The sequence below is a fragment of the Dasypus novemcinctus genome, chromosome 23, assembly GCF_030445035.2.
Source record: "Dasypus novemcinctus isolate mDasNov1 chromosome 23, mDasNov1.1.hap2, whole genome shotgun sequence".
Lineage (NCBI taxonomy): Eukaryota > Metazoa > Chordata > Mammalia > Cingulata > Dasypodidae > Dasypus > Dasypus novemcinctus.
Genome location: NC_080695.1, coordinates 2,515,943 through 2,532,257, shown reverse-complemented (window position 1 = coordinate 2,532,257; position 16,315 = coordinate 2,515,943). Strand labels below are relative to the sequence as shown.

General features: G+C 40.4%; 1 protein-coding gene across 1 annotated transcript in view; it reads left to right on the top strand.

Moving 5' to 3' along the window:
* Positions 1-290: 290 nt before the first annotated feature.
* Positions 291-16,315, top strand: part of MRPS31 (mitochondrial ribosomal protein S31) — a 43,318-nt gene continuing 27,293 nt past the window's right edge. Inside the window, exons 1-5 of the mRNA XM_004469429.5 lie at positions 291-554; positions 3,555-3,842; positions 8,236-8,394; positions 9,759-9,899; positions 12,791-12,870. Of these exons, the coding sequence (XP_004469486.1) occupies positions 430-554; positions 3,555-3,842; positions 8,236-8,394; positions 9,759-9,899; positions 12,791-12,870 (793 nt within the window). The 5' untranslated portion in view covers positions 291-429. The remainder of the gene's footprint in view (positions 555-3,554; positions 3,843-8,235; positions 8,395-9,758; positions 9,900-12,790; positions 12,871-16,315) is intronic.

Genomic DNA, 16,315 nt, shown 5'->3' with positions numbered 1-16,315 from the left:
GCGCGGGCTGGCGACCGCCTCCCCTCTCCCTGGCCCCGGACACGGGGAGCGTCCACCCGCGTCTCGGGTCGAGGCGCCGCGGCCAGGCGCCGGCCGGAAGCCCCGGAGGCCCGGGTACTGCGCGGTCCCCCAGGGGCTGGGCCGGACAGCGGGCTCTCCCCTCAGCTGACCCGACCTTGCGGCTGTGGCTCACTTTGAGGACGTCACTCTGTGGCCCCGCCCCCGGCCGGAGCCGCTGCAGCCCGCGCATGCGCGCCAGCCAGGAACCCGCTCCGCCCGGCGTCGAGGCCGGAACGCAGCGCCGGTCTCTGTTGTCCGCCGGAGCAGCAAGGGCGGCGCGCGCCCCCGGCGGGGCACCGGAAGCGCGGGGGGCGGGTTTGCCGAGGCACACGCTGCTCCCCGCTTGCCAGGTGTGCGGCGTTTTAGACGATGATTCCACGGGTCTCGGCGCTCCGGCCTCTTGGCCCACGTTCCTTCCCCGCTTTGTCGTGTGGAAACTCCGAGGCTTCCTCGCCAGCGATTCGGCCTCGCGCCGCTCGGCTGGGACCGGCCAGGTACGCGCCGGACCTGAGGGCCCCGCAGCCCCGAGCGCCCCCCGCCGTCCTGTGGCCTCAGGAGTCCTGGTGTCTACGTCGTAGCTCGCCGGACCTTAGAAGCCATTGCTTTAAATGTGAGGGGAAAGCGCTCAGAAAGATAAAGTGGCTCAGGTCAGCGAGCGAGTGCAAACGCGACCGCAGGCCTCGCCTGCCGGGGGCTCCGTGGCTCGCCGAGCCTGACCCTCTTGCCGCCGCCGCCTCTCAGCTAATGCAGGCCCTGGAAGTTGTTGCGTTTTGCTTTTGCCTTCTCCTTTCATGGTCTCCCTCTTGCCTCTCGTTTGCTCTTTATTCGTTGTTGAGGGCGCTCACAGTGTGCCGGAGCTGGTGCCACGCCCCCGTGCGACGGCGCTGCCCCGCAGAGCTAGGGCGTTCCCGCGGGTCCAGGCGCGGCGCCGTGCGTGCCGAGCAGGGCGAGCGGGGCGCGCGTCACTCGCTCAGCTCGCGCTCGGGGAGACAAGGGCGCCTGACGCTTGCAGGAGGCCTGCGAGGATCCTTTCTGGAAGAAAGGTGTGATAGAACCTCGAGGGGGACCGCCGGTTGGAGTTGCCGTCCGCTTGGTTTGGCTGTTCTTTATCCCCAGAATCCTCATGATTATGGAAAGTTAATTCCGCTGCTCCCGTGCCGGGGCGATCGGGGGCCAGTGTGGGCAGGAGCCTTGCAGACGCAGGTCGGTGGCCTTGGGGACGCAAAGCTCGGTTGGCTGGCGGAGGAAAATTGCGCCGGTAGAACTGATAGATGTTACATAGAGCACAGATTCCAGTCGGTGTCTTGGAGGATCAGGGCACTATTAATGAAAAAAGAAGAGTGGAAGGAGCAGACTTTGGAGAGATTTTTAAACATGCCATGGTTTTTAGAATACATGTACCTGGTAAGAGGCCCAAAAGATACCGAAGGGTGAAAAATAAGTCGGTCTCAGAGGGGAGCTCTGGAATGTACTTTCGGATGTGTTGCGTTAGAAGTGCTGAGCAGATGCTCTCAGCAGAAATCAACTCACGTGGGAGGCTAGGGATAGAGTGTCATCTTCTTGCTTTAGTTTTGCGGGGTTACTTCCTATACATGATTTAACTGTAATAAATACAGATTTTCTGTGGTACTGTTGTAGTTTTGAAAGGAAACATTGAAGTAAGGGTTTTATGGGAAATTTGTTCTCCTGATTGGCACCTTTCTGTTCTAATACTTTTAATAACAACTTATCTTTCAGTTGTAAATAATAACTAGGGCATTTTCCTAAATTGAATTGTACTGTAAACTGAATGATATTATGAGTGTCGGGTGTACTGATTATGAGGATACAATTGTTCAATTGATTTTTCATTCCAGTTTTTAAGTGCTTGATGTGCTAGCCTTTGACATTTCCATAAGCAGATCATTTCGTTTGTTTCATTCTTGGAAACTGCCATTTTTCTTTCAGTAAAGGCCTAGGTCCCCCGGTGACTCATACCTCTAAAGGTTTAGAGCCACTGACTTAGCATCTCTGAGTAGCAGTGTCCTTTTTTTTTTTGTAAAATGAGAATAATAAAACCTGTCCTGTCCTCTGATGAGCAGCATGACTGAACCTGGGACCTTGTTACAGCTGCAGGTTCTTGAGTCTCACCCCAAAGCTACTGACTGAGTCAGAACCCCTTGGTAGAGCCAAGAATCAGTGCTTTTCTGTGTCCTCCAGTAATTATGTCCATTAAAGTTTGGGAAGCAGTACTCTGTAGCTTGCTAGCTCTATCAAGAAAAGGACCTTGAAATTCATATTTACTAATACATCTTCAGTGCCTAATTTAGTGTCCAGCACAGAGTAGATAAAATTGTGATGAATGAATCACTTTTTACAAATTATACCTTCTTACCAAAACTAACTCATTCATAAGTTTTTAAAGTTCCATATGTTTGCTCTTCAGTATCAAATACCAAGAGATTTTTTACCTTCATGAAATAAAATTTCTATAAAATGTATTCTATTTCTCCCCCCAGAAAATGATATAGCCATTGCCTCTTACCTTTTTCTTTATATTGCCTCCTAAATCCCTGGGTATTGGGTCAGGCTTTTCTGATAGCTAGAGATGTGTACACTTGGTGTTCTATAGTTGAAGATGTCTAGCTATTTCTGTTACTTAGCATTAGGAATTCTTTTGCATGGGTCTGAAATAAATGTACTCATTTGCATTGCTCTTTTTCATAATTGTATCTAATTTAGAGGGCAGAATAACAACCGTAATGACTCAATATTCTCTTTTCGGTTCCATTTTTGCTTAGCTTACAAATGGTGATTGGTTAAATAGTATGTTTGAGCTCAATGAGAAAGTTGATCAGATTAGAATAATACTTAGAAATTCTTATTTCAAAAGAAATTAATTCCTTTACTGCTTAAAAACTTATTTATTTTTGTTGTTTAATTATGACTTTTAAAGAGATGTTATTATATTATGCTAAGTACAAGGCTTGAGAGGCAGTCAGATTTGGGTTTGAGAATAATAGATTGCCATTTATTAGCCATATCGGTTTTTCCCAACCTTTTTACTGCCATAGAAGACATAGAAAATGTTACTTGTACAGAACCCTGGGGTAAATGAAGGGACAACAGACTTGGCAACACTGGTAGCCCCACTCCCCACATGGACTCCCCAGGGACCAAAGGATTAGCTCAGCACTCACACCCATGCAGGACATACCATGTGACCTTGGACAAGTGACCATCTGATACCCAGTTTCCTTATCTGCAAGGTGAGGCTAATATCTACCTGGTGGAGCTGATGTGGCTATGAGACAGTGTATATAAACTATGTCACACAAGGCTAGGCACAAAGTATAAGCTCATTAGTTAGTAATGGTTGGCACTATGGTTGCTAATAAAAAGCAAATGAAAAGGGCTTGAAGTGAAAAATTTAAAAACATAGAAGCAGTTTTTGAGTTACTGCTTTATTATTTTGCTTTGTATTTTTCTTTTTTTCTTCAATATGTTTTTCCTAGGACAAAAAATAGTATCCAAAGAGATTTCGGCACTAACAGCGCGATCTATAGCAAGAAAGATGAACAATCTGTTCCAACCGATGAGATTTCCAAGAAAACTTCAAAGAGCCAAGACAATGTAAAAGAGAACATGAAAAAAGACTTGTTAAATATTATTAAGAACATGAAAGTTGAATTAAGCACACTAAATGTACAAACAAGCAAGCCACCCAACAGAAGACCACTTAAAAGTCTGGAGGCTACAATTGGCAGCCTTAAAATAGCTACAAACGATACTGCAAAAAAGAGGTAAATTAATTGAAATTTGAATGGTCTTATTTGAAATTAAATTTTGAAACTCCAGTAAGTTTTCTCTTTCAGAATTTTTTAAAAATTAGAGTGCATGGGAGATATTTAATCAATGAAGAATAAATATCATGTTGTGATCACAGAAACTAATGTTTGAGGAATGTTTTTATTGTTTTGTATCTAAATAAGAAGGGATATCTGTGTAAAATCTATAGTAAGGGGGAAAGTAGTGATCTAATCAAGAATTCACACATTGTCTTATCTATTCATCTATGTTATTAACTGCTATTTAATTGCCTCTTTAAGCTGTTAATTAACAAATACCTTTTACAACATGACTTGAAGGTAGTTTCATGTTTGCAAAGGACTTGCTTAGTTGAAGTCTTCCATTTTAAAAATTCCATGTTAGATATAAGTTTATGCTTACTTCTAATCGATAATTATCAATGCTCTCAGTTCTTCTATGGTTTCCTCGGAGTATTGTTACTACTTCTGCTTATTAAAAGAGTATTACATTACGGTGATTCTGAGTACAGAGAACGGTGTCTTAGCATTACATTATAGTTTAAATGGCATAATTTTATTTTAGTAATAAAGCAGTGATGTGTCTTACATCGATGTCATCATCAATTCAGGTCACCAGGTGGCGTTTGGACACCCATCAGTGACTTCTGTTAGTGGAACAAACAGTCATCTTAGTTCCGTGTCTTCCAGAATGACTTAACACTTTTATGGAACTAGTTTTCTACAGTGTATTACATATATCAAAAGGGGCTTTGGAAAGTATAATTGGGTATAGAGAGTAGGTTAATTCAAGCAGTGGTAAGTGCCCGTAATAAGGACCACCTCTCCTTTTAGAAACAAAAACAAATAGTGATATATAAATATTTATAAATAAATAATACACCATGTATAAATATATATAAATGCAAAAGTCACTCTTGTTCTCTAGGAAAACATTTTTAAACCATAAAGAAATAACTCATAATCCTATCATTCTGAAATAACTTCTTTTTACACTTTAATGTTCTAATTTTTTCTATGCTCATAGATCTTCTATCTTGTAACCTGATTTTTGCATATAGCGATTTATTGTGAACATTTCCCTGTGCTAGTAAATATTTTTACAGCATAATGCATGTGGATACATAGCACACATTTTTTTAATCTGCTACCTCTAGCGTGACTGACTTGCTGGCATAAATAATCCCCAATCTCCCTACTTACTGCTTGCCGCTCATGGGCGGTGTTGTGAACGTCTCCATGCCTGTCATAGTGAGGTTTTTATGACCCATTGTGGTTTTTCAGTATATTATGCAATTTAATCAATTAGTATATAAATAGTCTAAATGATTTGAATGTTTGAATGCTTTGGAAAGATTCAATAAAGGTAATTTTTAAAAAACTGCTTTCTAATTAGGTATGAATGAGATAAGCATAAAAGTCTAGGAGAAAAACTGAAACGGAAATGTATAGCATAGCAAACACTCTTGTGAAAAGTAAGTATTGTCAATGGTGCATATATGAGAATGTTTATCTACGGATCAGAACAAATATATGTTAATGTTATAAGATGTTAATATTAGGGTTATATATGGCAAAAATATAAGCAAAATATATTACGGACACTAATGCATAGTAATAGTTTAATCATCCTTCAGTGCTAAAAATAGATGTATAATAAGTGAAAGAAATTAGAAAAATATTATATATTAAATACTGTCTGTACAAAATGCAAATTCAGATAAATTATAGAGATGAAAATAGATTAGCAATTATGTATGACAGGAGAAGGTAAGCAAGATTGAGAGGTAAATAAAAAGGGATAGCACTTTCTGTTTTTAAAAAAAAGGTCTAGGAGAATCCTGCGAATTGCTTTGTATGTACTTTTAAGTGCTTGCTCCACTTTTCTAGTTCAAGGAAATCAAAATTGGAAATATTGGAGGATGCATTATGGGTTTGGTATATATAAAGATACATATTAAAACTCCTATTAGTGGGCCTGTGTTCAAAGAGAGGCTTTGGCCCTACATTAAAAAATTGGTGAATGAAGTACATTTGTTTTCAGTTTAAAAAATCTATCTTTTACTCTCATCATTGCTTTAAGCATGCTTGCTTTCATTTTCTTATTGTAGAATATGTGGAACCCTCATTGAAATAGTTACCATAACTGCATAACAAATTACCTCAAAACTTAGTGGCATAAAGCAACCATTTATTCTGCTCATGAATTTTGTGGTTAGCAATTTGGACAGAGTGCAGGGAAGGCTCGTCTCTGCTCCATTTGTCATGATTTGGCAGACTTGGAAGTCTTGGGCTGGAGTCACCGGCAGGTTTGCCCGCTCCTGTGTCTGGTGGTTGATACTAGCTGTCAGCTGAGACCTTAGCCGGGCTGTGAGCAGAGCCCTGCATGGGGTCTTTCTTTGTGGCCTGGACATCTTCACAGCATGGTGCCTGGGTTCCAAGGGGGAGTGTCCCAAGAGAAGGGGAACCCAGAGAACATTGTATTGTTTTTTATGACCTAGCCTTGAAGTCATATTGGATACCGTCACCCAATTTCCTGTTCCTATCTTCACAGAGATAGGATATCATCAAAAGGAATGTAGCAGTCTCATGTTAAAACTGTGAACTGCCTTGAGAACCCACATGGTGGTTCCCTGAGAGCCCTCTTGTCTTTGTGCTGCTCCAGCAAGCCTGAGGACACCGGGGGGGCCCCGAGGTCTTTGGGCCACACCCTTAGAAATTCTCCTGTAGGAGTGAAAGGCTCTGTGAGGCACATTTTTAAGTCTTCTAAGATCTTAAGAGCATTTTAGATCCTGTTTTCTGGCAATATGCTGGATTTGATCTCTGCCCAGCAGCCCTTAGCATCATTTCCTGTCTGGAGGACAGGGAATGAGGAATAGCAAGTCTGGAGTCCTTTACATGGAAGAGTTCTTTCTTAGCTTGTTTCTCCCCCCTCACGTTTTCCCCAGGCAACTAAGAAGCAGGAGGCACCTTCAGCACTGCCTGGAAATCTCCTTAGCTAGATCATCCAATTCATTAAGTATGTTTCCCGTTTTCCACGTTATCCTAAGCAACAGTGTTATTAAAAGTTCCCAGGCGGGTGGTGGGTATATAGGGACCTCTTTTTTTTTTTTCTCTCCCCTCCCCCCCCCCATTGTCTGTTCTCTGTGTCTGTTTTGCTGTGTTTTCTTCTTTGTCTGCTTCTGTTGTTGTCAAAGGCATGGGAATCTGTGTTTCTTTTTGTTGCGTCATCTTGTTGTGTCAGCTCTCCGTGTGTGCGGAGCCATTCCTGGGCAGGCTGCACTTTATTTCGCACCGGACAGCTTTCCTCACGGGGCGCACTCCTCGCGCATGGGGCTCCCCAGCGCGGGGACACCCCTGCGTGGCATGGCACTCCTTGCGCGCATCAGCACTGCGCATGGGCCAGCTCCACACAGGTCAAGGAGGCCCGGGGTTTGAATCGTGGACCTCCCATGTGGTAGACGAACGACCTAACCACTGGGCCAAGTCTGCCGCCAGACCTCATATTTTTTGAATATAACATTTAAAAGAAAATAAAGAAGAAAAAAATAATAAATAATAAAAAAAGAAAGTTTTGTTATATGTTATGTAAAGTAAAATACACCCACATACACACGTTTCTGACCTTTGTTTTAACACAGATATTAGGAGACTACAAACTAAAAAATGTTGAGTATGCAAATGTAAGTTCTCTGGACTAAAAATTGATGACTAAATTCACATTGTAGGTATTATAGAATTATTGATTATAAGTATTTTTGTGAATATGCTAATGTAAAATGCTCCGAAAGGTAATTTAGCAAGAATTTTGCCATAAAATAAATAAATGTGCTATATTCAAAAAAAAAAAGTTCCCAGTTTCCAATAACATTTACTTTCCTTAAACCCCTCACTGGCCCTTCCTCTAGGGCCATCAGGCTTTTAACAGACTCTCTGAGGACCTTTCTGTTTTTAAAAAATATTTCCCTAACATTTGCCTCAACGTCTTTCAGCTTCACTGCGTTCAATATTAAAGCATTTTCATTATTCCAGAAAAAAGGTGATATTTGCTTGCAATATAGTTTTTGAAATAAAATTACATCTCATTAAATATTCCATAAATTCAGAAGTTTTTAGGCTAAAGCCTCACCTTGTTCTGAGTATTGTGCTTCAACGAGTGTCCATTAACCCTAACTTTTACCATTCCAGAGTTTATCTAGATCTAATACGTAATATTTGAGACTTCTTGCTTTTGTCAGAAATTGAACTGTGATACTTGATACTTCTGTGAATGACAAAAAGTGTTCCCCCAAAATCACTTTACTTTTCACTGAACTTTGGAATAATAAGTAATGCTTCTTCTTCCTTTCTCATTTGTTTTTCTTTTCAGAAATGAGTCTCTCAGTCCTGAGTTAGTGGCAGCTGCATCTGCGGTCGCTGAGTCTCTCCCTTTTGACAAGCAGGCAACCAAGTCAGAGCTGCTCAGGCAGCTGCGGCAGCACGAGGAAGCCTCAAGGGCACAGAGAGAGAGAGAAAGACAGAAGGTTAGGTAGGTGATTGAGTAGCTTTCTCCGAATGCACATTTATTACGTACATTTGTATATAAAATGCTCCTCAGAAATAGAATTTTAGCAATTTGACTTTTTTATTTAAAAACCCCGTATCTTAAGATTGTAGCTTTTAAAAGACCAGTTGAGTGGTGGCTAACCTTTTCTTCTAGGAAGTTAGGTGATTTCTTCTCCATGAAGAAAAAAAAGGTGAATTCAGTCACGTTATTATAAGTAAATAAATCACAGCTACAGTGGTTATAGGCTGCTCATGCAAATACCATGAGAGGGGCTGGCTTAAACATTGGGGATTTATTTACTCCCTGTTTTGAGGCTAAAAGAAAGTCTAATAGAGGCATCGTCGAGGAGATGCTTTCTCCCCAGAGGCCGGAGTTCCTGGGGCTGGCTGCTGGAGTCTCCAGGACCTTAACTTGCCACATGTCAGGTCTCTCCCTTCTCTGCCAGGTTCAGCTTCTGGTTTCCTGTGGCTTTCTCTCTCTCCATCTGAATTCCTTCTGCTTATAAAGGACTCCAGTATCAGGACTAAGACCCACCCTGACTGGGCTGGGCACTCCTTAACTTCCGTGGCCTCATCACCAGGTCCTACTCGCAGTGGCTCATACCCACAGGAAGGGATCAAATCTAAGAAATGTTTTTCTCAGGCGCACACACCTCCAAACCACCACAGACAGGTTCTCTGAGAGGATTCACTTTTTTCAGTTAAATAATCTACTGGTTGTGTGCGTAGCGTGAACAGCTTCAGGCCTGTCGTCCTCATGTTTCTCCTCTTGAGTCAGCATCTTTACACTCAGCCGCTCCATCACTGGTTCCTTTATACCAGTTATATTACTTGCTGCTGAAACCTATCGGTGGTGATGCTTCTTTGCTTTAGTGAGTGGTCTCGGTAAGTAGTTGTCAGTGAGGGTGCATACCAGTTTTATCTTGGGAAGTTAAAAGAAATATACAAATATCTGCATTGTCAGTCAAATGACCCATTTTATCTGTGTTTGAACAAATAAAGGACAATAAGTAAATACGGCTGAATTTGAACAGGCACTGAATCTAGGAGAGATGGGTTGAGAAGTTGCTTGTAATTTCCTTTCACCTTTTCTGAATGTTTGATGTTTTTTCATAACTGACGCTTTTAGTTTATGTTTTAAAGGAGGATTCCAGAAAATCATCTTTAAAAGAGAGAAATGAGCATAAATCTTAATGGTTTATGTTTTCCTTTTGACTTAACTTTTATGTTGTATAAGTGAATAAAAGTGAAATAAGAATTGAATGATGTGAATTGCCTGTTTAAGAAAGTTTATTACTGTTACATAGCTAAAATTTTGTAATATACTATACCTCTTCATTTTTCCAGTTACAGTAACATAATATCAGACATGAAAGTTGCCAGATCGACCACAGCTAGAGTTAGTACAAGACTACAACATCAGATTCAATTTGACGAAGAATCAGAACATTATATTGATGAAGAAAAGACCACTGACCTTAGGAAAAGGTATTCAGGCTTTGCAGCCTACCTGGTTTTGTTTGCTTGGTTTGTTTTTACATTAATGATAGATTTACTTTATTGCTTAAATGTAATCATTGCTGATAGGTATCTGAGCAGTATTATTACTATTTTTTTTTTTTTTAAGATTTATTTTATTTATTTCTCTCCCCTTCCCCCCCCACCCCGCCCCAGTTGTCTCTTCTCTGTGTCCTTTTGCTGTGTGTTCTTTTTTGGTCCGCTTCTGTTGTTGTCAGCAGCACGGGAATCTGTTTCTTTTTGTTGTGTCATCTTGCTGCGTCAGCTCTCCATATGTGCAGTGCCATTTGTGGGCAGGCTGCGCTTTCTTTTGCGCTGGGGAGCTCTCCTTATGGGGCGCACTCCTCGAGCGTGGGGCTCCCCTACGCGGGGGGCACCCGTGCGTGGCATGGCACTCCTTGTGCTCATCAGCACTGCACATGGGACAGCTCCACACGGGTCAAGGAGGCCCGGGGTTTGAACTGCGGACCTCCCATGTGGTAGGTGGATGCCCTAACCACTGGGCCAAGTCCGCTTCCCTATTACTTTTTTCTCTAGGTGCCGGGGATTGAACCCGGGACCTTACATGTAGGAAGCCCACGCTCAGTCACTGAACCACATCCGCTTCTTCTGAGCAGTATTAATGCATTTATGTTTGTTTTCTTACTCTCCATACACCATTTCCTAGGGAGAGAACATTTTTCAGAGTTTAGCAGTCCTACATTTTTCTATTTCATAAATCTGAATGGGCCCTGCTTCACATCAAACCACACTGAATAAGGGTCTCCTGATTTAAAATAAGTGGAACTGACAATTCTGATGAAATGAATGTTCTATGTGAGGTGTTATTTTTCATTCTGAATATAAGTGCCTAGCAATGTGTATGCAAATACTTTTTATATCTCAATATGGACATCTTTCTTCATACCTTGGAGAAGTAACCCAGCCACAGAAAGAAAAAAGAAAACATTTAATACCTTATAGTAGTATACTGTGGAAATCTGAATTTGGTAATTTTCAGTTCTTAAAGATAATAAGCAACACTTATATAGTTATTTGGTAATTGAAAGTTGTTCTTTATTTAAATACAGTTTCTGTTCTCTCCTTCAAGCCCAGGAGGTGGTCATTGAAAAAGGGGAATCACATATTTGAAATGGCTTGACAAGGACTAACTCAATTTTATAGCAGGATGTTCTCACAATTGGAGTGTTTCCAGTGCTTTGTATATTCCCTGGAATTTGTTTGAAGTATAATCTCAGAAACTTGACTTAACCCTTTCGGGTGTTAAATTATTGATTTGTACAGGAGGGTTGGAAAAGGATGATCAGATCACACAGGAAGTTCAAAAGGTTAAAGTGACTTGGGAAGATTAATTTGATTACTAATTTAAAGTGATTATTATCTAAGACATATCATTTAATAAAGTAGACTATATGGTCATAGTTTTATTTTAAGATTCCTGAAGAATATTTAACTGAACCAGTCTTTTTTTAAATGATTCCATACATTGCAGCAGAGTGGTATATTGTAGTTTGATTTCTGATGATACTAGCTGCCGTTCAGTATAACAAAGCAGCAAGGAATAAGCTAAAAGTAGGAAAAGGGTTTCATGGTTAAAGAGACTATACTTAAAAGCTGACTAGGCAGTGTTGAAATACCAAGTTGCTCACCCTCCTCAGACTTGGGCAGGAATCACAGGGTGATTGGCTGAGGTAGCCTGGGAGACCCTGGCCGGGCTCACAGCCCAGGCACCGCCACTGACTGGCTCACACCTCCATCAGTGTCCATTTCCCCACCTATGAAATGCCGATGGTGGGACCTTAAATGGTTTTCTTGGGGAATAGAAAGGAAACCTATGTAAACAATCTAGTATTAGTAGGCGCTCAGGAAATGTTACCTTCCTTTTCTCTGTAGTACATCCTCAAAAATTCCACTCTGCAAGGCAGCCAGTCCTGTGAGTCATTTCTTCTTTATCCCAAGTGACTTTTATCCGTCATCCAGCTGATATGACGCCCAGTTGAAGGAATGCTGAGTAGGCAGAAGAACGCGTGGTGCTGAGGATAGCTCTCGAACACAAATACCTTTGTTAACAAGACATGGGACCCTGCAAGGGGAAGCATATGATTTGAGATGCTTAATCTAGTTTTAATATGGTATTTGCATTTTTCAGTTAGTTTCATGTAGTAGAAAAAATAATTTGATCCAGAAAAGAATTAAAAGTTACTTTTATAATTAGCCCTCTAATTTATAAACTGGTTTTTAATCTGCCAGTAAATTTATTCATTACAAATAGGAGTTGATGCATAAAATAGTTGATTAAAATACACAAGGAAAAACTATATGAGCGCTGACATTAATTTCCATAGTTAAGTGAAAAATAGTTTTATAAATGAAATTGTTTTAAAATTGCAGAATAACTGCCATTACTTAAAATGTTTTGATTTACATGTGCAATCTTTTATAATTAAAATTTGTAATTAAACTTTGCAGTGTTTTCTCCCTTGAAACTAAGACAAATGCTGACTTTAGTAAGTTATAATTTAGCATATTTGAGTAGATTTCCACAGCATTAAGTTTTAGGAAACCTTAATTTGAAATGGATCAAATAAAAATTGTGGCAAATTAAGCTACTGTTTTCAGTTAAATATTGTGGAAATTAAACTACTTTAACTGGTCTATTGTATTATGAAGCAAACATTCAAGTGCATATATTCCTATTTTTAGTTATCCTAAAAAGGTGACAAATTAGTCATAATGTCTGGTGTGAATCAGTGGAATTCTTTTAATTTCTATACTGAATATTTCATGTAAAATTTTTTCCATAAATGATTTAATAAATATATTAAAATATTCATTAAAATATTTGTTTTTTTCTTTCTTAGTTTGAAGAAAAGTATATTCAAGGGGAAGAGACTTAATATTTTTGAGATTAAGGCAGTTACTGAAGAGGCACCTGAAACAGGTTTGTTAAGTAAAGAATAATGATGTTTTTCAGATGGAGAAACATTCTCTTTCAAACACATCATTAGTGTGTCAGGATGGCCAAGTGGTCTAAGGCGCCAGACTCAAACACATCATTAATATGTTGATTTCATGACAGTCAAGCATTTTAGGAGAATCTTACTCCTGTAGGTTCTAGTCTGGTCAGGTTTCCCCACAGATGTTGGGTCCTGCGAGACAAAGGAGGTAAGTGCTCCTGGACCCAGGAATCCAGAGCTACAGAAGTAACTGACTCAGGTGGTTTGGTGATTGTTCAGAAGATGACAAGAAGAGCATTCTGGGAATGTATTTATCAGTAGCATGGTAGGAAGTCAGATCTTTCACATTTGCAGTTTTAAGGCTAATTGAAAGAGAAATAGGAGTGCCTTCTTGTTTGACATTAAATTTGGTTTTCTGATAAACTCTTAATACAGATGGTCTCCAACTTACAAGTGACTTGCATTCCAAAAAATTGCAAATTAGCTTTTTGGACCTTGGTAGAAGCAATGTTAAATATATTGTTTAGGTTCCTAGGCTAGCCTCAAATTGCTCACTTAATTCTTCTGTCAGTTACTTGTGTAAACATCTGATTTTCCCACTATTTGGTAAATTCCTTGGTATTAGGGGTTAGGTCTCATTCCTGTTTGTATACCTTATAGTACCTAGCTAAGTGATTTACACAGAGTAAGAATTATCTTAAACCTATTATTCAACAAATTGGTCCTTAAGATATAATCCATTGAGGAAAGAAGTTCCTTCAGTAAATGTTTGTTCATTTGAACTGAAGGTAAAACTGAGAAAATAGACCCCTTCTTTTACTGTGAAAAGTGCGTTCTATTGAGTATTATGAAAAGAAACCATAAAATGCAATTACGGAAAATGGATCACCTCTCTCTGTTGAAGTGGCATCTGTTACGCTCACCTTAAAAGGCAATTTCTTGTCAGGGCAGCTGCTCTTGTCTACCCAGTGAACAGCCAGGAGGTACATGGATTCTTGAGGATGCCAGCTGGCTTTTTAAAATCTGAAATTTTATTCCTGAAACAGATGTTAGCTGGCAAGGAGGCACTGAAATTCTATGCATTTTATAAAACAGTATGAAATGATTATATACTAGTAATGAAAATGCACAAATTTATGCAATAATTTACTCTACTGAAGGGACTGTTTAATAAGCTGTGCTTGCATGAATCTAAAGAAGGTCTTTTGTTCCCAATTAAATCCAAGGATAAGACAGTATGGAAACTTAATTAATTGTTCACTGGTGTTTCCCCAGCACCTAAAATAATGTCTGACATATAGTTGACCTGCAGTAATTATTTATTGACTAACTGAATGAATGAGTTCCTCTGTCCTGTGATTCCCACATCTCACTCCCTACAGAGCTCTTATCACTGTAACAAAAGATATAGTCATAGGCCCTCCTGGTTATCCTAGGTAATCTAGAGTTGAGAGGCTTAATTAAGCATAATTTAGTGGAAAGAGATTTGTTTGGGTGGATGTGGATTCAAATTCAGATTCTGCTACACTGACCTCTCAAAGCCTCCTTTTCCCCACCTATGAAATGGGGCTAGAACTTTTATTTCAAGGATTAAATGAGCTAATCTATGAAAGGTATCAGGTGCAGTACCTAGAAGACAGTTACATTCAATAAGTGGTGCAGCTATTAGCAAGTATACTGCTGCTACAATAAGTGATGCAGCTGTTAGCAAGCATACCACTACTACCTTAAGTTCTGCAGCTGCCAACATGTATACTACTGCTACAAGAAATGGTGCAGCTGCCAGCAAGCATACCACCGCTACCTTAAGTTGTGCAGCTGTGAGCAAGTATACCACCACTACCTTAAGTTGTGCAGCTGTCAGCAAGTATACCACTGCTACAATAAGTGGTGCAGCTGTCAGCATGTGTACCACTGCTACAGTAAGTAAGTGGTGCAGCTGTCAGCAAGCTTACTGCTGATATAGGTTGGTCAGTGCACTCTGTTTGAATATATTGTCATCCTACTATGGTAATGTCTCTATAAACATGGTTAATTAAACCTAACCGATCTTTTCTCTGTGTCAGATGGTCAAATGTTCTAGGCCACATTCTTAGTATCCACCAATCATTGTGTGGTCTGGCATGGTTATGCACATAAAGGCCCATAGAAGCAGTAAGAAAAAGCAAAGCAGGTGAAGTAAGGCTTATGTAGGTAGAAGAATAAATGAGCTGTTAGTTGGGATTTTTAAGGAGCTTGGCAAAGGTAGGTAGAGAAGCAGAAGATTGAATCATGCAATCTATGCCTTTGACCCAGAAATTTTGTTCCTAAGAATTTAAATAAATAATCATAGGTACGTACAAAAGTGTAACTATAAGGATGTGCAGCATTTAAAAGAAAGCTTGTAAATGATCAAAATGTTCAACAATAGGGATTCACTGTGATATGATACATCTATGTAATGGGGTATTTTTTTTTGTCTTTATTCATTTTTTTAATATTACATTCAAAAAGTATGTGGTCCCCATATACCTCCCACCCCCCTCACCCCACTACTCCCCCCATAACAACATTCTCCTCCATCATCATGAGACATTCATTGCATTTGGTGACTACATCTCTGAGCATCGCTGCATCCCATGGCCTGTGATCCACACCATAGCCCGCACTCTCCCATGTTCCATCCAGTGGGCCATGGGAGGACCTACAATGTCTGGTAATTGTCCCTGCAGCACTACCCAGGACAACTCCAAGTCCCGAAAACGCCTCCATATCTCATCTCTTCCTCCCATTCCCCACACCCAGCAGCCACCATGGCCACTTTCTCCACACCAATGCCACATTTTCTTCGATTACTAATCACAATCGTTCATGAATAGAATATCAGTAAGTCCACTCTAATCCATATTCTATTTCTCCATCCTGTGGACCTTGGATTGGTTGTGTCCACTCCACATCTATGTCAAGAGGGGGCTTAGATTCCAGATGGATGCTGGATGCAATCCTCCTGCTTTCAGTTGTAGGCACTCTTGGCTCCATGGTGTGGTGGTTGACCTTCTTCTTTTTTTTTTTTTTTTTTTTTTTACTTTACTGCTGTTTTATTTATTTATTTATTTTTATTGACTTTGTAATAATATTACATTAAAAATATATATGTGAGGTCCCATTCAACCCCACCCCCCCACCCCCCCTTGACCTTCTTCACTTCCATGTTAGCTGAGTGGAGTAAGTCCAATAAACCAGAGTGTAGGAGCTGAAGTCTGTTGAGGCTCAGGGCCTGGCTATCATATGGTCAGTCCAGAGATTCAGATCCCCTGGGTATATTTTAAATCCAGCACCAACTACAATTCCAGTAAAGTAAATCCAGCACCAACTACAATTCCAGTAAAGATGCTTGTGAAAAGAGATCATATCTGAGTCCAGCTCCATTACACAGAAACACCAGCTCCA